Source organism: Lagenorhynchus albirostris, chromosome 4, assembly GCF_949774975.1.
Source record: "Lagenorhynchus albirostris chromosome 4, mLagAlb1.1, whole genome shotgun sequence".
NCBI lineage: Eukaryota > Metazoa > Chordata > Mammalia > Artiodactyla > Delphinidae > Lagenorhynchus > Lagenorhynchus albirostris.
The window spans coordinates 20780784-20807261 of record NC_083098.1 but is presented as its reverse complement, the minus strand read 5'-3'; the positions used below and the strand labels follow the sequence as shown (position 1 = coordinate 20807261).

The 26478-nt window shown below is 53.3% G+C and overlaps 1 protein-coding gene across 2 annotated transcripts in view; it reads left to right on the top strand.

Annotated features, from left to right (window-relative positions):
• Window positions 1-26478, top strand: part of PPP2R2C (protein phosphatase 2 regulatory subunit Bgamma) — a 136731-nt gene that overhangs the window by 99179 nt on the left and 11074 nt on the right. For both annotated transcript variants that reach the window (XM_060147660.1, XM_060147661.1), the window contains exons 6-7: window positions 13750-13914; window positions 22871-23040. In XM_060147660.1, the coding sequence (XP_060003643.1) occupies window positions 13750-13914; window positions 22871-23040 (335 nt within the window). The remainder of the gene's footprint in view (window positions 1-13749; window positions 13915-22870; window positions 23041-26478) is intronic.

Here is a 26478-nt window from a genome sequence, read left to right as displayed (position 1 = left end):
GTTCTGAAGACTGTCCAACTCCCTAACTGCTGTCAGGTAATAAGAAGCTATCGATGCACCGTAAGCAGGGGAGCAGTACTGGTCACCTTGCAGGGGGCCCCCTGGGGCTGTGGGTGTATGTTGTGGGTGGAATGGATTCCAGCAGACGAGTTTGGAAGCCAGGAGACCGAGTAGATCCAGGGAGACATGGAGATGGGTAGGGTGGAGCGTGGCCATGGGCAAGAAGCCGGGAGGTAGAGCGATAGTTAAAATATAGACTTCGTAGATATGGGGCTGTATCATAACTGACTTTTGGACTAAGGTGGCCAGAGGACATTGGAACAGGTTAGTTGTTATTAAGAAAAGAGGACTAATCCATCCCAGGACTGCAGGCAGACCTGCCCAGTCATTACCGTCAGCTTCATCTCCTAACACAGATTGTGCCCTGTCCACACGTTGGCGGGTACACCGTTCACCAGTATATTTAGTGAGCACCTACTGTGTGCCAGGCCCTGTGCCCAGTGCTTGAATTAAAGAGACAAAGATCCATGCCCTCCTGGAACGGACATATAATTTAATGTTGATAAACCGTTAGTATAATAAACAAAGTATCCAGTACGTGAGCAGGCGATAAGTGCTGTGGGGAATGAGTGCGACCAGTGAGCACAGTCGTGTGAGGTTTTCTCCAGCCACGTTTTGCTGCGTGGCTGCAGGGGCAGAGTAGGTGGAAAGGGAGCCAGGGTAGCGGGTTTGCAACGTGAAGATGCAGACATGGGGCCGATGGCGTGTGCAAGGGAGTGAAGATAATGGTTGGCTGCAGAAGCTAAGCCAGGTGAGGCGGTGACAGCTGGTGACCAGAGGGGAGCATCCGTGGCTTGGGGGTCCCCGTGGGATGCCAGAGGGGCTTCTCTGGCTGCAGATCTTGCCCCATAACTCTGTTAAACCTGTGTGTAGCCTTTAATTTTGTGAAAATGAATTGTTAGTTGGTCAAAATATACAAATGTTTTGGCCCTTAGAGACAGGAGAGTGTGAGCATTACAGAATGCTCGAGACACCAGGGCCGGGCTCACAGCAGCCCTGGCCTGTAGAACCTAAGTACCAGTTAGGCAGACAGAAGCAGCTGAGTGGAATCTCCAGGGTGCGTGGTGGCTGTGGAAATGTCCCTTGATGAGATCAGTTCATCAGGGAATGATGTTGCACGAGGCGCTCCCCATGGCCTGCTGCGGCTTGGCGACCAGAGTGACAAGACACAGGGACCCAGAGCAGAGACACCTGGCACCGTCCCATGGCGTTCAGCCTCCCCTGACAAGAAAGGTGTCGGGACTGTGGGTCGTAGGTGTCATGATGGGTCTGATAGCAGCCAAGTAATTAGAAAAGGCGTTTCATTTCCAACGTGGGAGGAGGCCAGAAAGGCAGCTGTGACTCCACGCTGAGCTGGGGAATTGCTCTGAATTTTGAAACACCTTTTGAGCAAGTACCTCCTGGGGGATTCTGGACCTAGGGGTTCACATTCCTTTAACTCTTGCTCTTCAATGTCTTGATTTGCCCTGGTGCTGCTGTTCAGTCCTCAAGGCCACTGGGAGTTTTCTGCTATGTAACCATCTCCTTGTGTCCAAATAGTAACACTTGCTACTTAGGCAGAATTGATTTTTAGCAAAGGTTTTTAAGAGAAGGGAAAACCTTTTTAATAAAGGAGAAAAAGTGTGCATTGTTTCCACCAGTAAGAATAGTGATGAAGCTGACTCAGAGGACCTTTCCTCTTCTAATTCTAGACTTGGCTGCTCTGAATAGAGGGAGAGGAGCCTGGTACTTCCTGAGCCTCTGCCGTGTGCCAGGCACATACACGGTGCAGCGCCTTTGTCTGTCACTGAGGCTCCCTCTCTCTCACCCACAAAATGGAAAGAGGTGCCAAGCACTTTCCATTCTCCCCCGATGGCTCTGGAATCATGCCCTCCTCTCCGCTCGAACCAAGGCCCAGCTCAGGTCGTACCATTCCTGCCTGGACTGTTGCCTGAATCCCACCTTGCCCAGCCAGCTGGCCCTCTTCAGAGCTTTGAGAGTGGCTCATCAGAGCCTCTGGTCTGACCACATCAGTCCCCTGTGTAGAGCTCTCCGTGGTCCCCAGCAGCATCTGGAGAATGTCCAGATCCCTCAACAGTGCCCAGCAGCTCTTGGTGACCAGCCTTTGCCCACCTCCCCAGAGTCCTGTGCGTCAGGCTTGCCCACACCTTCACGTCACTGGGTTTCCCTTTGTGTTACAGGGGTGGGGGCGGTGCTCTGCCTTCTGCTGATGCTTCTCTGGAGGAGCCTTTCTCCCTCCTGTAGCCTGGCTGGCTCCCGTTTGCCCACATGCCTCACTCACAGCCCCCTTTGCCTGGTCACCTCTGCTCTGTCCACTCTGCACCCCTCCCAGGCCGGTCCGAGTACCTCTGGGCCCACACTCCCTGGTCACAGTGGGCTTTCATCATCTGTTAGTATGAATGCCTCCCCCATTTTCTGCTGAAACCCTTGGGATTAAGAGCCCAGGCTGAGCCCTCTCTGTGTCCCCACCCATAATGCAGGGCCTGGCACATCGTAGGTGCTTATGAATGGTTGTAAATGGTGACTTTGGAGGGAGGAAGTTCACAGTTTCCATCTGGTCTTAGGATATAGATGCCTCCTTGCAAACCTGGGCTCCAGGGTCGGGGGCTCCGAGACCCCAGACACTAAAGAGAAGTGCTCTGGGCTCCGGCAGAATTGGGCTCAGACTCATTGCTTTACCTCCTTTGTCATCGATTTCCATGACTGCAAAATGGGCCAAATTCCTTATCATGTGGATATTATAAGGAGTAAAGGAATCATTCACATAAAGGGGCCTGGCAGTTGGCCGGTATTATTTTCTCCCTTAGACGGTGGGTGGCCCCTCAAATACTTAAGGCTGTTTCTCATAAATCCCTACATCTTCTCTGGTCACTGAAGCCCTTTTTCCCCAGTGCTATCTCCACATCTGTGTAAACAACCGCTCAGTCCTTTAATGCCAACATTTTGAGGCTCTTAGGCGGCACTGGGTGATTTTTCTTGAGTTTGAAGCATCTTAAAGGTAACAGATTGCACAGGAGGCCTCAGCTGACGGACCTCTGCTTTATTTTTAGCACCCAGAAACTTCTAAAGATGGTTCAGTTGATTTTTCTCCCCACTGAGCGATTTCTCATGGTGGAAGCTGGCATCACACCAAGGCTTAGCCTGGAACAAATTCCTAATTCCCATTTATGGAGCAGGTGCTGAAGCTAGGCTGGATGTTGAAGCGGTTCCGGATGTTGGTCAGCACTCGGCCACCTGTGGACTGGGCTTATTTTCTGCACAGGGAGCTAAGGAGGGGACCGACCAAGGCCACTCCATGTACCAGACTCTGTGCTGGCCAAAACCCTAGAGCCTGGGGTTCAACCCTGCCTTCAACGCTCACACAGCGACCCTGCCAGTCACTCAGGCCTTGTGAGCCTCGCTTTTCTCCTCCATTCACAGGGGTGTTCCTCCTGTGCTGGGGGCTGTGAGAGCAGCACGGCCGGTGAGCATAGGGGCTGATAGGCTATAAACACAGGACCTATACCAGCCCGTGACCACCGTCAAGCACCTCACAGGCTGCCTCTTTTCATTCTCCCACAGATAAGGAAAGTGGGGCGAGTCTGCTTAGAAATGCCCTGAATCTGAATCTCCAAAGTCAGCTTTTCACCCAGAAAGCATGTTGTTAAACTGTTACCAGCACCACTGCTTTGGGGGCTCAGCAAGGCCAGGCAGTTGGTTGGGTTCTGCGGCGGCCGGTGCTCCTGTGCGCTGTCCATGGTGCTGACCCCATCCGAAACCAGAGCTGCATCCCACCATCACCTTCACCACTTCCCACACCACCTTCACCTCTTGCTGAGCGCTTACTCCGTGCCAGACGGCACTCTGTGACCGTGCACATATTCACCTATGTAACCCGCCCGACATCACTGTGGAGTAGACAAGATTAACAGCCCCCTTTTACCGGGGAGTAAACTAAGCCACAGAAAGGTTAAGTAATCTACCAAGAGTCACCCAGCTGGCAAGTGGGTGGGATTCAGACTTAGGGCATCTGGACGCAGAACCCATGCACGTCACTGTCACGCCACACCGCCCCTCAGTCATGATGGTCACAGCCTCCAGGACAGCCCCTGTTATTGCACATTGATCGCAGGCACTGAGCTGAACGCACCGCACTTACTACACTTAATCCTCACGGCAGCTCGCGTAGGTGGTGCTGTCATTCTCTCCATTCTGAGAAGTGGGTGCACCTGCCCATGGCCCTCCTAGCCCTCAGTCACTCAGATTGTCCGTCCAGTCCTGTCAATGCAATAACGTTTCTGGCTCTTGTTTTACATCCTAAGGGAAGCAGGTGCTTTTTGCACTGTTGCAGGACAGAGTGGGGATTGATGCGTAACATAAGTGGCCGGGCTTTGGCGGCTGTCTGATGTTTCTAACATTTCCTCTGGGTGGTGGGACAGGCAACTCTGTGGTGCTTCCTGTCTCTTCCTGAAAGGCCTCTGAGGCACTTCTGTAACACACTCCTGATTCAACCCCCCTCGACCCCAGACCACAGCCCTGTCAGCTGCCCTGTGTCCCTCCGTCTTGGGGCTCCAGCAACCTGACCCTCTGCCTGGATAACTCCTGCTCACCCTCTGGCCTCGGCTTGATGCCTTTGCCTCAGAGGACCCTTCCCTGACTCTCCAGACCAGTCAGGGCCTTGTTATGAATCTCATCACATGCACCCTGTATGTCTCTCCTGGAGCATCCAGCATGGGGCTAATATCTGGTTTCACTGCTGGGCTAGGAGCCCTGAGAGGTTGGGACAGGGTCTGGTTTGCCCCTTCTCGGTGCCATGAGAAGGTAGCCACCTAGGTGTGTGTCCAAGCTCTGTCCCACCTTGGGTTTCCCCTCCCAACTCTGGGTTGGAGACAAACCCGGGCATGTAATCCAGCACAAACCCTCACTGTCTTTCCAGAGTGTCCTTCCAGGCAACAAACGTTATACCTTTTGCACCCTGCTTAATTTCATATTTGTTTCAGAGGAAGAGAAATACTGATTCTGATTTAACTCACTTTAATTGCTGCTAAAAGTACCAGCCATGTGCTAGGACCTTTATCTCCTTGATGAAGGAGATGTCATCCCTTAAATCTTCATTACAGCCCTGCAAAGCAGATGGCATCCACTCATTCTACAGATGAGAAAAGCAGGGCACAGAGGGGCTGAGAAGTTTTCCAGAGGTCACACAGCTGTTATTCGGTGGGGCTAGACTGTCAAGCCCTGGTTTTTGTGACTCAGGAGTCATTTCTTGCCTGTCTAAGCATTTGGGAATCACATAAGCTGGCTTTTGAAAGAGGTGTGCAGTCTGGCTCATCACACAGAGAAAACACTCCAGGGTTTCAGTGGGCTTGCACAGTGAGCGGTTACTCAGAACAGCCCTTCTCCCACGGCCCAGCATGGTCCCAGCGACCTGGTTCTTCTGTTTGAGTGAGATTGTACCATCATAGTTAATAAGGTTCTGAGCAGGGAAGGGAAGGAGGCTGTTGTGGGGTGAATTTTGTCCCCCCAAAATCTGTATGTTGAAGCTCTGACCCCCAGCGCCTCAGGATATGACTATATTTGTAGGTGGGTCTTTAAAGAGGTGATTAAGGTAAAATGAGATCATTAGGGTGGGTCCTAATCCAGTATGACTGGTGTCCTTATAAGAAGAGGAGATCAGGACACAGACATATACAGAAGGATGACCACATGAGGACACACAGAGAAGATGGCCACCTGCAAGCCAGTGAGAGAAGCCTCGGAAGGAGCCAACCCTGCTGACACATTGATCTTGCACTTTCAGCCTCCACAACTGTGAGAGAGTCATTTCCTATTGTTTAAGCCACCCAACTGTGGCATTTCGCTATGGCGGCCTGAGCAAACTAAAACAGAGGCACAGGTAGCCAGGAACCTCCCGTAGGATCTGACTCGATGAGGCCAGATTGTTCACAGTTCATGTTTGTAGCCAGGTCATCTTTTGGAGAAAATTTGCTGAAAAAAAGCAGCTTTGCTGGCCACACCCCAGCGAGACTGCCTCCCTGTGCAGGAGGCCTACAGGCCCCTCCACACTAGCGTCCTTGGGGGGCCTGTGTAGGGCACCTCGGGCGGTGTGGCCTTTGGCAGAACCGCCTCCATCCTTACTCCGCAGCTGCCTGGTCGCCATGGTAACAGTCCCTCCCCCCCCCTCCTGAGCGTGTGCTCCTACCAGGACATCTGGATAAACCACACTTTGCTCAGTTCAACCAGTGGAGCTCAAGGCCACGTCCTTCTCCTCATGGAGCCCTTGCCCACTCTCAACACCCAGCTTGCCCAGGATACAGCCAGTCCAGTGAGCCCTAGCAGCAGGGCCTTTGCGGGTGCTGACCCCGGGGGAGAACTCCACATCGTGTGGAGGTGCAGTCACTCCAGGATAGAGTGGGCAGTGGGAGGAACACCGGCTGGAAGTTCAGAAGCCAGGATTCCATCCTGGTTCTGCCTCCACCTCTGGCCCTGGGCCGGTCACCTCCCCACCCTCATCTCCCTCTCCTTCGTGGGATTGGAGGGTGGGTGGTCCCTTCCGCAGGGACATCCAGGTGCCCGACCTGAAAGGGGCTGCCCTCACCAGCCCTCCAAGGGTTTGACTGTTTCAGAGCTCAGTTACTTGCTGTGTCTTTACAAGCGTTTGTTGTGGCATAGCCGCTAAACCCCGTCACAGTAGGTGATCCTTGTGTAATTCTCTGGCAGTTATGGAGTGCTTTACAGACCTGTTTCTCGCTGGAGCCCCTCACGAACCAATGATGTTTATTCATTTCACGTGCCTGACTCATTTTATGGTCCGCGGAGATTTGCCCAGGAGATGAGTGATGGCCCTGGTACCGGTGCTCCTGGGATAGGTAAGGGAGACCAAGGCTCTGAGAAGTGCACCTCAGACCTCAGAGGAGTGAGGGCCACAGCAGCATAGCCACCTTCTCTCCAAAGTTTCAGGACCCTCCCAGTGGGATCCCACAGAGCCGTGTGGCTTGGAACTGATCAGCCATGGTGCCTGGCGCAGGTGTCACCCCACTGGTTTCAGGACACCAGGCGATGCTCTTGGCAGCAAGAGATGAAGGAGTTTCTATAAAAATCTCTGCAAACCTGATGACTCTGCAAAGGCTCACCTGGATTACATTCCTGTGCCCTTGGCAGTAAGAACCACAGACTTCCTTCTGGAATGGAACAGGACAAACCCGTTTCTGCGCTTTACTGACCCCCAGGCGTCTTGCACACTAGCAATAAAGGGGGGCTTCTGTTACAACAGCAAGATTGCAATCCCTCTTCTAAACCTGGGCTACTTCTCCACCAGCGGGGAGAGGTGGGCGCATGAATCCACCAGTTTATAAAGCTTGATGGGAACACGGCCACACCCATTCATTTCCGTATTGTCTGTGGCTGTTTTTGCATCACAGAAGCGGAGTTCAGCAGCCTGGACGAGATGAGATCTTGTGGCCTGCTAAACCTAAAATATTTCCTCTGGCCGTTTACAGAAAATGCCTGCCAGCCCCTGGTCTAGAGGGTTACGTGTGTGCTCATTCACACTTGGCCACTGAAGGAAAAGGGGACTGGAGCCAGACAGCTGCCCGAACCAGAGCTATCTTCCCAGGCCCCCGGGTGCCCCAGGGAGGTGGCAGCCCCTCCTGCCCACTTGTCCACGCTCCCGTGGCTGTGTTTTTCCTCTCGTGTTCCTGGAGCCTCAGCTCACACTGGTCCAGAGAAGCTGAGTGACTGGCCCAAGGGAGGCGCCGCATGGATCTAAGGCAGATTTAAGCCACTTGCCTGCAGTGTTATGCCACATGCCTTCTTAGGAGTTCACTTCCAAAGCACCTACTCCTTGCCAGGCCCTGTCCTCAGCACATCACGTGCACCATCTTAATTAATCCTACCGCTACCGTAGGAGATAAGGCGTACCATTGCCATTTTGAACTTGGGGTAACTGAGGCACAGAGAGGTTTAGAAACTTGCACACACAGCTAGCAAGCAGACAGAGCCCGGATTCAGCCCCAGGCTGTCAGGGGCCGGAGTTCTCGTCCCCACTCTGCTTTGCCTCCCAAGTCACAGCACACTGCATACTGCATATTGCAGGTTCCGGAACTCAACTTAGTTCCAGTCCCAGGCTGGTCCCCCTCTGCCTGGCCCCGAGCAAGTGGCTTCTCTTTGCGGAGCCCCCATTTCCTCATCCACAGAAAGGGGGGGGCACCTCACTCACACATGGAGAGGATTGAACAGACACAGATGTGAAGCCATCTGATCAGCCTGCAGGGCATCTCAGGTGGGCACAGTCTGGTATAAACTGGAGCTTGGGGTATAAACGATCTTGCCTGCACCCAGATGAGTGAAACAGATGATAGGTCAGCCAGTATTTGCAGCCTGAACAGAAGGCCTTCTCTTGTGGGTGGGGAGTAGGGGAACCCAACTCCCATTTTAGGGAGTTCACTCTAGCTGAGACTGGGGGGCTAACCAGAGGCGGGGAGCCCCACTGAGGCTTAGGCAGCCTGGGCTGAGGGCCAGAGCAGAGGGACCTCCAGGTGGACGAGCACAGGCCACGGAGGCAGGTTGGATGTGATGGAGGGAGAGGGAGGGATCCAGAAGCTGCCCTGATTCCTGGCTCTGCGTTTCAGGGCTGGGGCTGCTAAAGCAGGGAAAGAAGAGGTCTGGAACGGAGATAGAGGAAGCTTCCGTGATAACTAGCATTGCACCCGTGTCTTTTCCCCAGCTTCCAGGAAGCAGACTGGGTGTCTGAGTTCCCAATGGATGCCATAACTTCCCACAAACTGGGCAGCTTAAAACACCAGAAATCTATCGTCTCACAGTTCCAGAGGCCTGAAGTTTGCAGTTAAGGTGTTATCAGGGCTGTGTTCCTCTGAAGCCTCCTGGGGAGGATCCTTCCTTGCCTCTCCTAGCTCCTGCAGCCCAAGGCATCACCTCAGCCTCTGCGTCAGATGCCACATGGCCTTCTCCTCCGGGTGTCTCTGTTTCTCCTTCCATGTTTCTTATAAAAACACTTGTCTTCAGATTTAGGGCCCACCCAGGTAACCTAGGAAGACCCCATCTTGAGATCTCAACTTGATCATATCTACAAAGACCCTTTTTCCAAATACAGTCACATTCACAGTCTCTGGGGGTTAGGATGTGGGCATGTATTTGGGTTGGGGGGGCAGGGGGGAGGCACCATTCAACACACTGCACTGGAGGAAAATACATCGCGCCCAGCCAAGGGGTGTGGACCGGAGCTAGTCTACCTTCTCCCTTCATCCTCCGCGCGTGACCTGCTCCCCTCTCCGCCTACCTGTGTCTGACAAACTTTCCTAGGAGGGAAAATCATTCTTAGCTGCCAAAGTGTGATTGAAAGTTAAGCAAAAGCCATCAGACACTTGGAGTACAACTAGATGGGGAAATAGAACATGAATAATTCATCCAGTTTTGCCAGGGGGCGGGGGGCTTGTGAAGGAATCTAACCGTGCTCCTTCCCAAGAGAGGTCAGTCCTGCCATGAAAAAAGCCCTGGCTACACGTGGCATTCATGCAGCTGCTTCTGAAGTGGGCATGGGGGAAGCCACCTGTGGGTTAATCCTCGAAATGAAAGGGCGTTCCAGGGTCATACTCAACCCCTGATTTTGCAGATAGGGGAAACTGAGACTTACAGATGGAAGTGATTTCTGCATGTGGAACTGAACATTCCAGAGAGAGGTAAAACCAGACCCTGGCCCAAGGCCCCCAGCTTCCAACCCAGCACTGGTCCTGCCAAAGTCCAGGCCACTGTGTATGGTCCAGTGTCTCAAAGTCCACAGGCATGTGGCCACTCAGGTGGGAGTCCCGGAGGAGTGTTTGTGGTGTCTGTTTGGGACGTAATTACCGTGCTCTGGAGGCTTCTCCGCCTACTTCGCTGGTCAGGAGTCCGTCTCCAGGCCCTTGCTCTGTGATGTGGCCATGGGGATTCAGTAGGGACAGCCCCTCTCGATAATTTGGCTCTCACACACCCGATGGCCAGTGAGGAGCTGGGCACCCACAGGGAGATCCTCGTCCTGTGACGAGCGGAGCCAGAGGTCTTGGAGAAGCCGTCCCGGGACTGGGTGATGGTGGACCCGGTTGGATGGCCACGCCCTGAAGGATGCTGTGCTGTCCTGGAGGTGCTGGGTCAGGCTGTGGGCCCTGGGATTCAGAGGCACACATTGGCCATGACTGTGCTTTTGTTTTCCTCCCCCAGCATCAGGTGGAAAGGAAGCTCTGTGCTTCACATCATCTTTCCCCAGCACCCACTGTATCCAGTCCTTTGTTTGAAACAGCAAGAGAGATTCCCCGAGGGATGCGTAGGCTGTAAGAGCTGTGGTCCACGGCTGTTGATGGGACCTAGGCATTGGAGACTCTGTCTCCTCAGCCCATGCACAGGGTCCCCGGTCCACGTGGGTTCCCCCCATGGCCGGCTCGGTGTAGCCCTGGTTCAGGCATGTTAGCTGTAGAGCCTGCAGACATGACTGAACCCCGCAGACTTGGCCATCATGGCCTCGTTCAGAGTTCTAGCAAGTGTTTGCAGAAGGCAGGCCAAAGCTGAACATGGTTGTTGTGAGGCGGTCAGGGGCGGTTGGAGTGCCGTGGGTCACGGGAAACAGGCAGCAGGAAGCACGTGCACTATAATCAGGCAACACCCATTTGCTTGGCTTTGGCCCCTGTGTGAGCCTGGGACCAGCGTCTGGGGGCCTGAGAGAGGAGGCTTCACGCCACCACACTGCCCTCTCTCTGGCCACTGGCGTCCACAGCCTCCCGGGTTAGAAAGATGGTTCATAAACCCCCGTTTCGGTCTCCACGAGCCAGAGTTCAGACATCATCCTCTGATCCCTTCTCTGTTGGGCTGGATTCCAGAACATCTTGAGGCCGGGAAGGAAAGAGTTTGGACACTGACGCAGTCAAGAGGGTTAGGTGACCCTGAAGTAACAATCAGAAAGTCTCAGAGGTGACAAGAGCCTGCTGATGGGCCCTGAGGCTCACGGCACAGCACGTGCTGGCTCTCAGACCTTCAGCCTGGAAGTGACACGCAGCACTTGTCACTTCTGCCCTCCATTCATGGGCAAAAGCAACAAGTCACAATGGCCCGAGCCCCCTCAGGCCGGGTGACGGGTCTCCCTGGGATGCTTAGGGAACCACCTACAAGGCGAGGCATCTTCACTCCCTGCGGAGGGTATAACCCTGGGAAACACGGTAAAAACCCACGTCCCCTGACAAGCGACACAACCGGGACTCAAACCTGACCTGCGTGCCCTAAGGCCCGGCACTTCTGTTTCTCCCAGGCCCTCTTTGGCTTTTGTGTCCCAGGTCCTGTGGGAGAACCTCAGTCCCCGTTTGCAGAACATCTGACAGGTGCTGTAGTCACGCGCATTTCTTAAACGACGGCACTTTTTCTCCAGACACCATTTGAAGTTCAGGAGGAAATTGAAGCCGTTCTCAGCAGGCAGAGCCCATGGGACGTCACCAGCGGGGGCTCAGGCTGAGAAGGACGGGGCTGCAGGTTGATGTGGATGGAATTCACATTCCAGAAGTCTTGGCTCTTTTTCTCTCTCAACCTTTAGTCTCACTTTTTCATGATTTAATCTCTGCTTCTTATCGTACCAGAAAACCACAGTTTCCTGGGAAACCAATTCAGGCACTGACGACATAGCTCCTTTTTTCCCTCTCTTTCTATTTTGATGTGATTCTAAGTTTCTGGTTAATGGTGTGCTCCTAGCAAGCAAGATTTGAGCATCTGCACAGAGAGCCTCCTCTGATTGCACAGATTCAACCATCTTTTCTGATGTTTTATAAATTCTACTGTTTATAGAAGTCAGAAAATGCCTCTTTCTTACTGAGAGAGGAAGCAGCCTGGGGCAGGTGGAGGAGGGGGTGCTGACAGCAGATGAATGTCAGAGTTTCAATCAGTATTTTCCAGATAATAAAAAATAGGGCTTCCCTGGTGGCGCAGTGGTTGAGAGTCCGCCTGCCGATGCAGGGGACACAGGTTCGTGCCCCAGTCCAGGAGGATCCCACATGCCGCGGAGCGGCTGGGCCCGTGAGCCATGGCCGCTGATCCTGCGCATCTGGAGCCTGTGCTCCGCAACGGGAGAGGCCACAAAAGTGAGAGGCCCGCGTACCGCAAAAAAATAATAATAATAATAAGAGCAACTGACATTCGTTGAGCTCTGCGATGTGTTAGGCAGTTGCCAAGGGCTTTGCCTCTTCTCATCTTCACAGCAAACCTATGAGGATAGAACTGTTAGCCCATTTTACAGATGAGGAAACTGAGGCATGGGGAGCTGGTTGGATGGTGGGGGGACTCACCCAGGATCACACAGCCAGGAGGTGGCAGAGCTGGCATTCTCTGAATCCAGAGCTCACGTGAAAAGAAGAGGGAGGAGGGGGCATTTCCATAAGAGGGAACAGGCTGTGCAGAGCCCCCATGGGGCTGGGGAGACCAGAGACCGAAGGTGTTGCTGTTCGAGAGGAAAGTGCCTTTAGGGCAGAGCGACTAGTAGGATCTGAAGCCAGAAAGGTAGAGAGAGGCCAGGGCATGCCAGGCCTTGGATGCTACAGCAAGGGGTTATGATTTGCTGTTGTAGGCAACAGCGAATGGACAGGAATCCAGCCTCACCACTTACTGCTGAGTCACCCTGGACAAGTTGTTTACCCTCTCTGGGCTCCAGCATTTCAGTCAGAGATACTTCCTTTCCAAGCAACAAAATTCTTGACGCTAAACAGAAAATGGACTTATTGGGTCCTATATTTAACCGTCCAGCGGTTACCGTTTTCGGGTGAATCCTCACCCAGGATTCTAACGGTACTGACAGATCTTCCTCTCCATCTACTCTGTCTCTGGGGCGGTCTGCCCCTGCCCCAGGCTCCGGGTTTCCCCTTGTCATGGCAGCAGATACAGTCCCTTCCTCTCCACACCACCCAGCCCGCAGAGGTGATAGAGCTGCATCCCAGCGTTCCCAGTATTCCAAGTCTGGAGCCCCTCCCCTGGCACATCTGACACCAGATGCTTATCCCTCGTGGTGACTGTGAGTGGGAATGGAAGGCACAGGTTAGAGCTGAAAACCCAGAAAAGCAGAGAACCTTTTCCCCAAAGCAGAGTCTTGATGCTGTGGGCGGAAGGGAGTGGGTGCGGGTGGGGGGTGGGGGGTGGGGGAGGGGGAGGGGAGAAGGGGGAGGGCGGGGCGGGGGCGGAGGGGAGCCAACCGATACCTGTCCACTCAGCTCAGACACGAGTCACAGAGTGACGGGGAGAACTGCAGTTGTTCACCTAGTGTGTCCACAGCCCAGCATGTAGTAGGCACTCAACAAATGCTCCTGGCCTCCTGCTTGGCAACTGAAAGAGGAGGGGCAGAGGGGAGAAGCCTCAAGGGTTGCCCTGCGTGGGGCCGGGCGGCGGATGGGCACTGGCTGGAGAAAGGGCACAGGTCAGGGAGGAGGCGGCAGTCCCGCCTTATGGGAACAGTGGGCAGGCATCCAGAAGGGACAACCAGCAGTTGTTCGACGACAGTCGGGTCTGCAGCTTGGGGACTGCGTGGCGGGGTGTTTGTCCAGGAGTCTCAGGAACGGAGCCAGCTCAGATGCGGGGTAGGTGGGTGTGCCAACGAGAGGCGTCGGGAAACCCGAGGGTCTCCGAGCTGGGAAAGGCAGAGCCGCGAGGGCGCCCTTCCTTCACCGCCCCTTCCTTGACTCGGCCACCCAGACATCGTGGACATCAAGCCGGCCAACATGGAGGACCTGACGGAGGTGATCACCGCGTCCGAGTTCCACCCGCACCACTGTAACCTCTTCGTCTACAGCAGCAGCAAGGGCTCCCTGCGCCTCTGCGACATGCGTGCGGCCGCCCTGTGCGACAAGCACTCCAAACGTAAGTGCGCATGCCCGGCGGGGCATGTCTGGGTCTGCACTTGTTGGAGCTGCAGTCCCCCGTCCACGAGCCCCAGGGCTCCTCCAGCGGAGCCCTGGGAACAGCCCCTCTCTGTGTGCCGAGCCTTCTCCTGAGGGCTGAGGCGTCAGCACTCAGGGTGGCGAGGGCAGATCTCCCTCTCTGGGTGGAGCGAGGGCCAGCAGGGCACACACAGCCATCCAGGCAGACTGTCTGTACCTGCCATGCTCCAGGCACTGTTCTTGACACGGGTGCATCAGGAACCAATGGGCAGACAATAAACTCCTAACTAGGTGATGTGATGTCCAGAGTGGTGAGTGGTGTAAACAGCCGCCAGAAAAGCAGAGTATAGGGAGGGTCACGTCAGTGCCACTGACTGAGGAGGTTACAGAGGAACAGTCTCTCTGAGGTGCTGAAGAAGTGCGCCATGCAGATCTCTGGGGGAAGAATCTTCTAGAAGGGGGACACTGCAGGGGGCAAGGCTCCACGATGGGAAGGCACCAGTGTGGCCAGATGATGATGTCTGTATAATGGAATATTTAAAATACTGACTTAGGAGGTTTTTAATGACGTGAGGGAATGATGTTTAAAGATTCCATGGGGGAGAAAAGCAAGGCAATGACTACTTCACTGAAAGAATGGAAAGAGAAAAGCATGGGAAGAAATACTTCCAGAAATTGTCCCTGAGTGTGTGTGCAGGAAGGATGGAATTTAGGGAGAATAGAGATGGTTTTGTGTCCGCCCACGCTGCTTGAATGACGTTCTTCGTGGGCTGGATGTGAGAGTCAGAGCCCCTCTTGGCTTCTGTAACTGTGTTAGCTGGTTCCCTGGGGTCTGAACAAGCAGCCACCCACCAGGGCGGCCACCACTCATACATTTCCCCAGCCCAGGCACACAAGCATAGATTCCAGGCACGTCCTCATCATACGCCCGGTGGTGTGGAGCTGCATGTGAATCAGCCCACAAAGTCAAGTGCAAGAGCTGTAACTTTATTTTGATGACTCAACTCCATTGAATTTCTCGTCCGCTCTCCTGGGGCTGTGATGAGCATTAATTAACTATCGGGCCATGGAGGAGTCTGCCTCTCGAGAAGTTCCAGAAGGCTTTGGCACGGCCAAGGTATGAAGGGAGGGACATCGCGCCTTTTGACTACCAGGGGCTTTTTCAGTGGCTGGTGACACTGAGGGCAGGAAATTTTTGCATAAATGCAAAAATTATGCTTTTGGCATAAATGTTCCTAGATGAAGTTGGCCTTTAATTTTCTTTGCCTACACTCTTTGCCCAGTTTTATTAAGAAGATTGTTCTCTTGTAAAATGAGCTGGCTGATTTCTCTTTTTTCCCTAGAATATTTAGTAGAATATATCAGCTCCTTGAAGTCTTAGTAAAACTCAAGTGTAAATCTTTTTTGATTATCGGTTTATATAGGTTTTCTATGAGAGTTAATTTTCATCAAAAATGTATTTTAAATTTTTCTAGAATTTTCTTTTCATTCTCAAACTCAATACTTCGCACTTTCTCATTAATGCCAGTGACAGGATTGTTCATCAGTCTTTGTACAATACATTGCAGCTTCTGTTTTCCTTCCCTCATTTAATTTGCCATAAGTTGTGAGTAGAGGAGATATCTGCCCTGCTGTCTGCTTTCTCCAGATCGCGTTTGTTCTTAGCCCTCGTCTGGCAAGCAGACGATTGCCAATTAGGTAGTTATTTTTAATCAGAACAAATGGTTGTTATTGGAGCCAGGTCTCGTTATAAGGAGACTTGGAGGTTAGGACCCATTCTTTGCATCTCACTTCTATATATTTACTTAGTTACTACTCAGAACTCAGGGGATGGCTGATAGAGACACCCCCAGAGATGAATGGTCACAGCATCATTTTCTCAACAGATAAGACCGTGATTTTCTGTTCTCTGAAGGAAGGGCATCCCGGATCACAAGTGGATCACGTGTTGACTTCTGCCGTTGGGCAGATGAGGAAACCGAGGTCAGAGAAATGCAGTGGCTTCCCCAGGCTCCTCCCCGTCAAGGGCAGAGCCAGGAAGCACGGGCTGCTGCTACCCAGCCCACAGCTTGCTGTCTTTCTCCAAAGCAGTAGAAATCTGGGTCTTTTGTCTGCTAGTCATTATGACAGGGTAACCATGGAAACGACTGTGCTTGAATCCTCAAAATAGACAGTTATTTCTGCTTTTCACAGCACAGAGTCTGCCAAAAGGAAGGGCTGTGCCGAAGCACGAAGATTCCCTAGAATAGGTGGTAATGACAATTGCTCCCCCTGGTGGAACCCCTACTCTGTGACAGCCCGATGCTGGTTGAAGCAGGAACCGCAGTTAACATTGGTCAAGGGCTTGCTACACACCAGGTGCTGCTCGAAGTTTACATCTCATTAAGTTCTGAGAGCTACCCTATGATGGAGGTACTCGATTATTCATTTTATAGATGAGGAAACCGAGTGTATTGGTTTCTTCTGGCTGCTGTAACAAACAGTGGCTGAAAACAACACAGATATATTCTTTTACAGTTCTAGAGCACAGAGGTCTAAAATTTAGGTGTCACCAGGCCTGCATTCCTTCTGGAGGCTTCGGGGGAGAATCCGTTTCCTTGTCTTTTCCAGCTTCTAGAGGTCACCCACGATCCTTTTCCATCTTCAAAATGCATCACTCCAACCCCTGCTTCCATCATGCCATCTCTTCTGCTTTTGACCTTCCTCCTTCTCTCTTATGATTACAGAGGGCCCACCTGGAGAATCCAGGATAATCTCTGCAGCTCGAGACCCTTAACTTAACATCTGCAAAGTCTTGTCATGTGAGGTGGCATGTACAGGTTCCAGGGATGAGGATGTGGCCGTCTTTGGGGGCCATTATCGTTTATCACACAGAGGCACAGAGAGGTTAAGACATTTCCCTAAGGTCACACAGCTAGGTGGAACCAGGATAGAGGCTCCAGTAGTCTCATGCTTATCAGCCTGTGTTCTTTCTCACTTAATCTTCACAGAAGCCTTGAGAACAAAGAACTCTTATGGAAACTGTGGATGAACCAGTTTCATTTAAAGGGTCTGGGTGGGGTAGACTCCCAGGACTCATCCCTGGTAATGGATCTGGGATAGGAAGACCAGACCTAGCCCCCCTCTGTTGGAGAGGCTCCAGATATCTGGGGGCAGAGCCAGGGTAAAGCCCCCAACAGAGGGCACAGACAGGGCCTTGTAGCTGGATCCTGAGGCCCGTGTGGCAGGAGCAGAGTCGGGGGAGGTGGGGGTGAGGTTAGAGGCGCACGGAGAGAGGAGGCTCCACGTGTGGAGAGCAGAGGGTCCACATGCAGAGGACTTTACAGACCATGGCGGGGGCTCTGGGTTTACTGTGAAAGGACAGGAGCCACAGGGGGCTTTGCCTGGCTGGGTTTTAATAGGAGCCCCCTGGCTGCTGAGAGGAGGGCGGAAGTGGGGGCCAGCTGGGAGATTAGCCCAGTAACCCAGATGAAGGATGCTGACGCCCCGAGAGGCCTGGGTGCGGTGAGTGGAGGGGGTCGGGTCGTGCATGCGCACGGAAGGTCAGCTTTGCCCACGGACTGAATGGAGAATGGAGAGTGAGAGAGGGTGGGGGGTGGCCGCAGGCTTTGTGCAGAGAGAGGGCGCCTGGCTTTATGGAGCAAGCAGACTGGTAAGTAAATGGGAGCGTGACAGCGGGCAAGTCTCTGAAGGCCGTGCGGCTGCTCTGATGTGGTCAGCTTTAAATTAAGGTGGTCGGAGGAGGCATCTCTGCACCTTGAAGAATGAAAGAGTGAGCCTGGGACGAGAGGCGGCAGAGGGAAGGGGGTGAGGGGCGTGCCGCGAGAGGGGCTTGGCTGCAGTGGGGTGAAGGGACAGCGGGGGACCACAGTTGGGGTGGACGTTATTTTGTCCAACGGGGTCCATCACACGGTGCTGAGCAGGGGACAGTTATAAGCAGAGAGTTCATTGTGCCCACCGCCTTAGAGTGACTGCCTGTCCTGGCCCCGCTGCACGGCCTCAGCCTTCCTGCTGGCAGGGTGGCAGGGGCGGGAAGGTGGCCTCGCAGGAGGCACCTCCTCCAACAGTGGCATCGTGCGGGAGCGACAGGTACCCTGTGATCCACAACCCCACTGCTTCTCCCTCTGCTGCAGGGACCACCTCCCTACCGCAGCTCCTCCTGGAGCCCAAGGTGGGAAGGTGGGACTAGGCTGGATACGTGTGCTCGTCATTCAAGTGGAGGTTCTCGTATGATATCAGAGCAGAGGAGGGACCCGTTGCCAGGGCAGCCAGGAGGAAGGACTGGGCAGGACCCGTCTGCTCCTTCAGGCCCGTCTCCTCCTGTGCTCTCCACCTCCGCAGACTGCAGCCCCACTTCCGTATGTCCGTGTTTCTCTCCAGGGTTTCACTGCCCTGCGCCATTGTCCCAGAGCGTATGGCTCAAGCCAGGGCAGTTCTTCCATCAGCCCTGAACCTCCCTTCATCCCAGCCCCATCTGATCAATTCTGCCTGCTCAGTTTACCCCCCACTTCCCGACCCATGCCCAGAGAAGACCACCCACATGCTGACAATGAGGAGTGGCACAAAGCTGGTGCCACTAAGAGGGACACAGAGCAAAAGCCACGGGCTCCCAGAGGCCACTTCTAGCAGATACAGGTTTCACTGCTGTGCCTAGATATATAAGTGGCATCGTACCAGGTGGGGAAAGAAATATGTCAGGAAAGGCACGGAGAAGAGGCCACATGGGCAGGCAGCACCAGAAGGTTCTGTCCACTCTGTGAGCAAGGCTGGGCTCTGAGCCTGGCTCCAGGCTGGGCAGGGATGCCGAGACGACTGATGACAAAGGCAGAACCCCCTGCCCCAAGAGCTCACAGTGCCATGAGGTGACCAGGCATCCTCACTGATGCCATACAAGAGGGCACCCCGGGGCTGTGAGGGCAGCAAGGGTGAGCATTTCATTTCTTTGGAGAACATCTGGACAAGCTGCACAGAGAACAGGATGTTTGAGTTGGGGTTCTGAAGGATGTACAGGAGTTGGTGAGAAAGACAGAGGCTAAAAATGGGAAAGGAAATTTCAGGGAGAGAAAACAATGTGAAAAATAACTATAAAAACAGGCAGTTTTATTGAACAGCTACTCAAGTCCGTCACTGGGCCAGGTGCTTCTAGGTGTTACCTCTGAAGGTCTAACCATGCTTGTCCTCCAGGTGAGGAAACTTGGGCTCAGAGAGGTTAAGGGGTTTGCCTGAGGTCACCCAGAGCTTGGCTCTGCCCTGCTGCCTGGTATATGGCCGGGCAAGGGTTAGGATAAGGCGAGCGAGATGCCTAAGTCACAACATTGAAGGAGGCGTTCATTTAAGGCGACCCCAGAGTGACTTGTTCCGTGTGGTGCCCTAGGGGTCTTGCTTGCCTCACCCTGTTCGAGGCCCTGGGAATTTGGGTATGTGAAGCTGGAGCAGCAGGGCCGGTTGGGGCCCAGTTAGGAAGGAGCTTGGCCGCTACATGTGGGATCTTGAACCTTGATCCTGCGGGCACTGGGAACCATGGAGGGCTTTAAGCAGAAGAGGGACACATCAGAGTTGTGTGCAAGGCTGGAGAGGAAGGCTGGCCCGCACCTCAGGCTTCACTTCTGTTTCCTTGGATCACGGGTGATTCAGAACCTCCCCAGGGTCCCTTCACTTCACTTAGGAGAGGGTGGCGGGAAGGGGGCTCCTCACGCTTCCCCCGTGTGTGACAGCAGAGACACCCAGAGAGGAGGATGCCATTGTCAGGGAACCAGCTAGGGCCACGAGAGCCTTAATTACGCAAAGTTATTTTTTAAAAAAAAGATCGGACAGAGATTTCTGCTGTTCCGGAGCCCTCCAACTACAAAATAATTAGGGCAGGCGAGAGAGGTGGGATAGAGCCCACCACAAGTGACAGGGGCTCTGGGATGCAATTCTTTGAACTCTTGGCAGCAATAATTACTGTGAGATGTCCTTAGTGATTCCGTCAATTAGAAGGGAGACCCCCTTATCTCTTATTAATGGCCTGGGACGTGCAGGTTGTGTCTGGGGGGAGGGGGAGGGATTGATACGGAAGATTCTGCAGTCTTTTGACAAAAAATACTTGTATCGAAAATTTCATAGAAATATTTGACAAGAAAACGAAGAACTTCTAGGCGTAACTTTTTTCAGGCTTGTCAATATCCTTCCCACTAATCTTTTTCAGTTCTGGTGCTTTTGTGCTTAAAGAAACCATCAGAAGTGCCCAAGTACAGCCAGACTGAGACTGCAGTGGGCCGTTTGGTGCTTCTGTTTTCAACTATGGATTAGGTCATCCTCTCAGCCCTTGACCTTTGTGGTTTCCTGCTCCTTAAAGCTAGCAGAAGACGCAGCCCCTGGCTCTGTGACATGCGGTGCAGATGCTCCTCTGTGATTTTGGTCCCCATCTGCCTACCGAAACCCCACAAAGCGTGCCAGGAGCCCTGCAGGGTGCAGGGCGGAGGGAGCTGGACCAGCCCTAGTGGTTTGGGTGGAGGCTGGAGGAATCCACTGAGGCAGGCGAGGGGTACAAAGTCGGGGTGCAAGAGACAGACCCCGCTTTATGCTTTTATATCTTACCTTCTGTCTGACGCCTAGCAGCAGAGATGCTAATTCAGTCGAGAGAGAGTTCCTGCCACGTACCAGGGGAAGTGCTGGGGGCTACCCAGATCCCTGAAGAGAGTTTGAGGTGCATCTTCTTTCAAACCCTCTGCCCCATTTCTCCCAAGTATTAGGTCTCTACCCCTGTTCATTTAAAGACAATACAGAATCTCAGTGCTTTAGTTTAAGTAAGAAATCAAGGATTGCATTTGTCCTTATTCCAGGCATCTGAGAGAAGAGGGAAATGGCATTGATTTACATTTTTTGGCTTAACAAAGAAAACTTATGAATGTTTATTCCTGCAAAAATAAAGGTGTCAGTGTACCAGGGCACAAATCACAATTATGTGAGATGACCAATCAGAATGCAGAGGTTTTAGAGGCTAACGGTGACCCACAAGGAGGTCTCCTCCCCATTGCAGGGAGGGGAATCCTGGAGAAAACCAAATCTTGCCATGCCCTTCCGTTCTCCGAGCCCTTCTGTGGCTCCCTAGTGCCTACAGGATGACGCCCTTCCCATGGCTTACAGCCCCTCGCTCTCGCCTTTCTTAGCCTACGTGGCCTTCAGCTCATCCCTGTCTCAGGGCCTTTGCACATGCTATGACTTCTGCCTGGAGTTCTACTCCCTGATATCTCACTTCATTCACGTCTCTGCTCAGATGTGCTCTCCCATAGAGGCCCTGTCTATCCAAATCACCAGCCCCCACGTCTCTCTGTCTCCTCACTTACTTTATCTTTCTTCCACCATGGCCCAACGGTATTGCATGTCACTGGGTTTTACTGTCTGTCTCTGGGAGGAGATTGTGGGCTCCAGGAGAATGGGGGTGTTGCTCACTGAAGCATTCCACGGCCTCAAACAGTGCCTGGCTATGGTGGGCGCTCAGTATGGACTGGTTAACTGAGAGGATGAGTGAATGCATGTAGGCATGACCACATGAGAGCATCCGATCGGCATGAAATGTTTCCAGCCACCCTGCAGAGGGGAGCTGGGCAGGAGTTGTATCTCTGGGAAAGGCAGGAGCAGTGTCTACCTTGGACAAGAAGAAGAACGGATTCCCAGATTGGGGGTAAGGGGCTGGGACAGACCTGGGAAGTGGGATATGGGACTTTCCCACATAAGAGGGGCCAGCAGGAAGGGCACTCCTGTGAGCCTCTGGGGACATGTGATCAGCTCTCTGCTTCCCTGTTTTAAGCCTGGAGCCTCGAGACAAGCAGGCAGGGCAGTCACTCAGCCGGTGCCCATGGGGACAGCTGGACAGGTTGTCAAATGTTTAAAAGTCCTTCCAGACTGGCTGTAGATGGCTGTCAACCCACCACCCCATCCTCTTCCCTGACCCCCAGGCCCATCCATGGCCCAGGTCCTAAGTGGTCAGCAGGGACCCTAATTTCCATCCTGCTGCAGCACCAGGGCCACTGTAGGATCTGATTGTCCAGTGAGGTGGGCAAACTACTGGGACAGCCAGCAACAGACATGGAACTTGGAAGAGCTTGTCCTGCTGCATGGGGACCTCCTTGTGTCAGGAAGCCCTGGCTATGGGGGACAGCAGGGAAGGGATGCTGCTGGGGGAGCCGCTCACCGCCCACTCTGGGATCTCTGGTAAAGGCAGCAGGCTGTTGCCTTCAGGGGTCAGGTAAGCAACTTCCTGTGTGGAGCAGCTGGTCTAAAATAATAGGAGGTGGGTGGCAGGCAGCAAACGGGACTCAGGCTGCATCCGTGGTGGCGAGGTTTGATTTTGCTACAACCCGCACGGCAGACAAACACAACATACCTATGAGTGGGGCTCGGCCATGTGTGCCCAGTGCACCATGAACAGAGGCCCCAGAGCCAGTTAGAACCACAGGCGGTGCCCAGCCTAGTCCAGGACGTGGTCCAGCACCTTCGAGGATGCCTGGACACCTCACAGTCCTGGCATTTGGCATCACCAGCAGGAGGCAGCAGAGAGCAGCACATTGAGTACAGCTCTGGGTTCAAATCCCTCCTCCACCACTTTTTCCAGCTCTGAGGCCATCCATGCCTCAGTTTTCTTGGCTATAAAATGGGAATATTAGTGGTACCGACATGATATTTTTATTGTGGCGTTAGATAAGGTAACACACGGGAAAGGCTCAGCACAGAATCTGGCTTAGAGTAAATGCTCAATAAACACTGTTCCAAGAGCTGGTTCTTCCCTCTTTGGAGGATCCATCTGGGCCTGGGCCTGACCTGTATTTAGTTATAAGTTTGATGAATGAATAAATGACCTACCGCATGAGCCCAGATTGGAAATGGAGTCGTCTGTTGTTTGGACCCCATGGGTGGGAGCGGCCCAGTGACGGTGGTTGTTTTTGTCTCCGCAGTATTTGAAGAGCCCGAGGACCCCAGTAACCGCTCCTTCTTCTCAGAAATTATTTCCTCTGTGTCGGACGTGAAGTTCAGCCACAGCGGCCGGTACATGCTCACCCGCGATTACCTCACAGTCAAGGTCTGGGACCTGAACATGGAGGCGCGGCCCATAGAGACCTACCAGGTGGGCACTGATGCCTGGAAAACCTCGCAGCCCCTCTGCGGGGGGGAGACCCGCTGCCGCCTTCCCTGTGCTGAGAATTCACACTGAGGGGCTTTCCCAGCTATAGGGTGGCTTTCATGAGCCCATTTTGCAGGTGGAGACACTGAGGCTTGAGAAATCAGACAGCTCATCCCACATAGCTCAGCCAGGGACAGGAGAACTTGCTCAGCCCCGCCTCACGGGAAGCTGTGTGTCATGTGCTTGCTGGCTCCTGCCCCGAGGCAGGGCTGTGACTAGGTCTGCAGTCCAAGGTCCAGGGGACAAAGATGAGCATCAGGCCAGGCTCAGTTTGAGGGTGCAGACGATGGCTTCCCTCCCCTGGAGCCGGCGTCTGCAGTCCTACCATTAACGCAGGCTAAGCATTGCCCTCTCCCAGGGAGCATCCTTAGCTAGTGATACAGTGGTGAATTGGGAGCGTGGTACGTTTCTAAATCCTCAGTGCAGGCTTTTTCAGCCAGGCATACAGGATGAAGCATGGGACACCTTCCTGGAAAGTCGTTTATTATTTTTCTGTTATGATTCATCCATATATATTAGGGAATAGAAAACAAAATTCATGTGATGTTAAAATTTGGCGGAAATATGGGACTGTTTTAAGGCTGCGCCAGTTATGTCTTTAGCTGTGGCAGTCTGGGAGGCTTCTTGAAGGAGGTGACATTTGTGCTGGACCTTGTAGGATGAGTAGGATTTGGTTGTACAGATGTGAGTGGGAAAACAGTACCCGCCCCCCGCAGAAAACCCAGCCAAACCCTCATAGTGTCACCAAGTATTGGGTGCACACAGAGTGCCACATATATTTTTCTCCTCTATTCCTTACTGGCCCTGTGAATGGGGTGATATCAGCCCCACTTGACAGGAAGGGAACTTGGGATACTGAGAGCTTAGGATATGGGGAGCTGCCTTACAGTTGGGCAGTGACAGCTTCGGGGCCCAAACGGGAGCTGCACAGCGCCCTTCCCTGTCTTCCTTCCCTGCCAAGGACTGGGGGAGGGCTGTGTCCTGGGAGGCAGAGGGCCCCCACTGGGAAGGGGCACAGAGCTCAGAGGGGAAGACGGGGTGCTCAGAGCCTGACCTGGGACACGTGTGCTTCTGGCATCTCCACACCCACAGGGACGTCTGGGGCAGCTCCGGTGCCCTTGCCCCGTCCCTCAGCTTCCTCGGGATGACGGATTCGTGAAAGGGCCCCTTTGTTAGCCACTTGTGTTCACTGCAGGCCTCCAGCTCCCACTGTACTTCCCAGGAAGGGGTCAGCCCCTCCTCTACCCTTGGGAATGGGAGGGGTCAGAGACTGGGGCCGGAATGACTTAACCCCTGCTCAGGCCTGTGGGACTGACTGTTCCGGCACCTTCCCAGAGCATGCCCTTCCCAGAGCCTGCCCAGGGACATGACTATGTCCAGCCCTCTGAGGCCCCTCAGCCTTCCGTGTCCCTGGTGTCAGCAAAAGCCCCCAGACCCTGAAGCTAGGTGCAGTGTTCAATGTGAGCATTTTCGGGGAGAGGGTCCAGAGCCTTCAGATTCCCAAAGCACGTGAGGACCCAATAAAGTGGGAGAATCACTGCTCTGGAGGACCAGGTCCAAAGCTGGGTGCTTGGCTTCTGGCCCAGCTGACCTATTGATTCTAAAATAGTAATCTTTATGTAAAACCAACATAACTAACATTTTTTAGCTGTTAGATGCTAGAAATTGTGTAAAACAGAATTGTGTTTGGCTGACTTGCAGTACTGAATAGATAGGGGCTTTTCTCCCTTCACAGGAAGCCTGGAGTATCCTAGAATACTTAGTGGCTTTGTGACCTGCCCAGTGTCCCAGTAGCCACTTCTGTGATTTAGTTCACTATTGTTTGAGTGTTGGTTTTCTACCTTCATGTTTGATACCTCATGGTGGCAAAATGGCTGCCACAACTCCAGGAACTATGTTGACCATCCATTCAGGAAAGGAGGAAGTGTGAAAGGCTGTGCTGTTTGGATCTGTGGTATGTTTTATTATGAACACAAAAATTTTCCCAGAACACTCCTGAGAAGACCTCTTACAACTCATTGGCTAGAACAGGCCCATGACCAGGCTGGAAAAATTAGTAGGTTTACAGCCTCTGTGGTTGAAGAAGACAGGGAGAAAAGGGTAGGGATGGGTGTTAAGTGAGCCTTAGCATGTGCTTCATTGACATAAGACCTTGGCACGCTTTTCCTCTTCTAAGCCTCCCAGCTGTCCTGGACGGTGGGGACAGTGTTCTCTCTATCCCATTTTATTTGGAGAAAATTGAGTTAAATGGCATATCTGTGGTGGTAGAGTAGCAAGCAGCCGACCTTAGATTGGTCTTTCTTACTCCATAGTCAACACCCTTCCTCACCCTGCCACCAGAGGGCAGGAGGCACTCAGTATGCGGGAGAGAACAGCACGTGTGTTTGGACGAGTGCATCAGTGAGGCTGCGTTGAGTGCAACGAGCACACACAAACGTGCCAACCTGGAGGGGTGAACACGAGCATCTTAACAATCTGTGTCCAGAAATGACCTCAGGCACCGTTTATCCCTATTCATCTTAGTCGTACACATACTGGGCTGGTGCTTTGCGCCCCACTAGACCCTGGGCTCAGAAGAAGGGAGGAGCCGTGACCTCACCCTCAAGGGTCCCAGATGACAGGAACACAGTGAACCTGAACCTGCTGTGGCCATGGGCTAGGAGACCTCTAGCCACAGACACACACCACATGAGAGCCGCTGAGGGCTTTTGAGGAAGCAGAGTGGAGAAAGGGAAACAGCTGGGGGAGGGCCCTGCTATTTCTTCAGACAGGTGGCCCACCTGGGGAGCCCAGCCCCACCATCTCCAGTTGCCTCTAACCCCACTCATTTATTTTTAAAAAATGTATTGAGGTCCTGTGATGTGCCAGGCCCTGTGCACCCCACTGGGAAATTGTTAGGGAACAAGACAAGTAAGTCCTGCCTAGAGGGGCATCCGTTTCAGCAGGGAAGATGACCAGAAACCTAGCAAATAGGTGAAATAATCACAAGCTTCCAAAAGAGTGACAAACCAGGGGCTGAGGCAGAGAAAATAGGGATGCTGAAGCCTAGGGGAAATAAGGGCAGGAGCCCTCTACAGGGAGGGTGTTCCCAGAGGAGGGAAGAGCAAGTGCAAAGGTCCTGAGGCAGGAACATGGTTAGTGCGCTCAAGAAATGGTGAGGAGAGACTTCCCTGGAGGTCCAGTGGTTAAGACTGCGCTTCCAATGCAGGGGGCACTGGTTCAATCCCTGGTCAGGGAACTAAGATCCCACATGCCGCACGGCATGGCCAAAAAAAAGAAATGGTGAGGAGCCAGCTGGAGCAGAGTGAACATATGGGAGAGAAGAGGAGCCTGAGGTCAGAGAGGTGACCGGGGGGATTTGTGTGCCCCCCTCGGCTCACC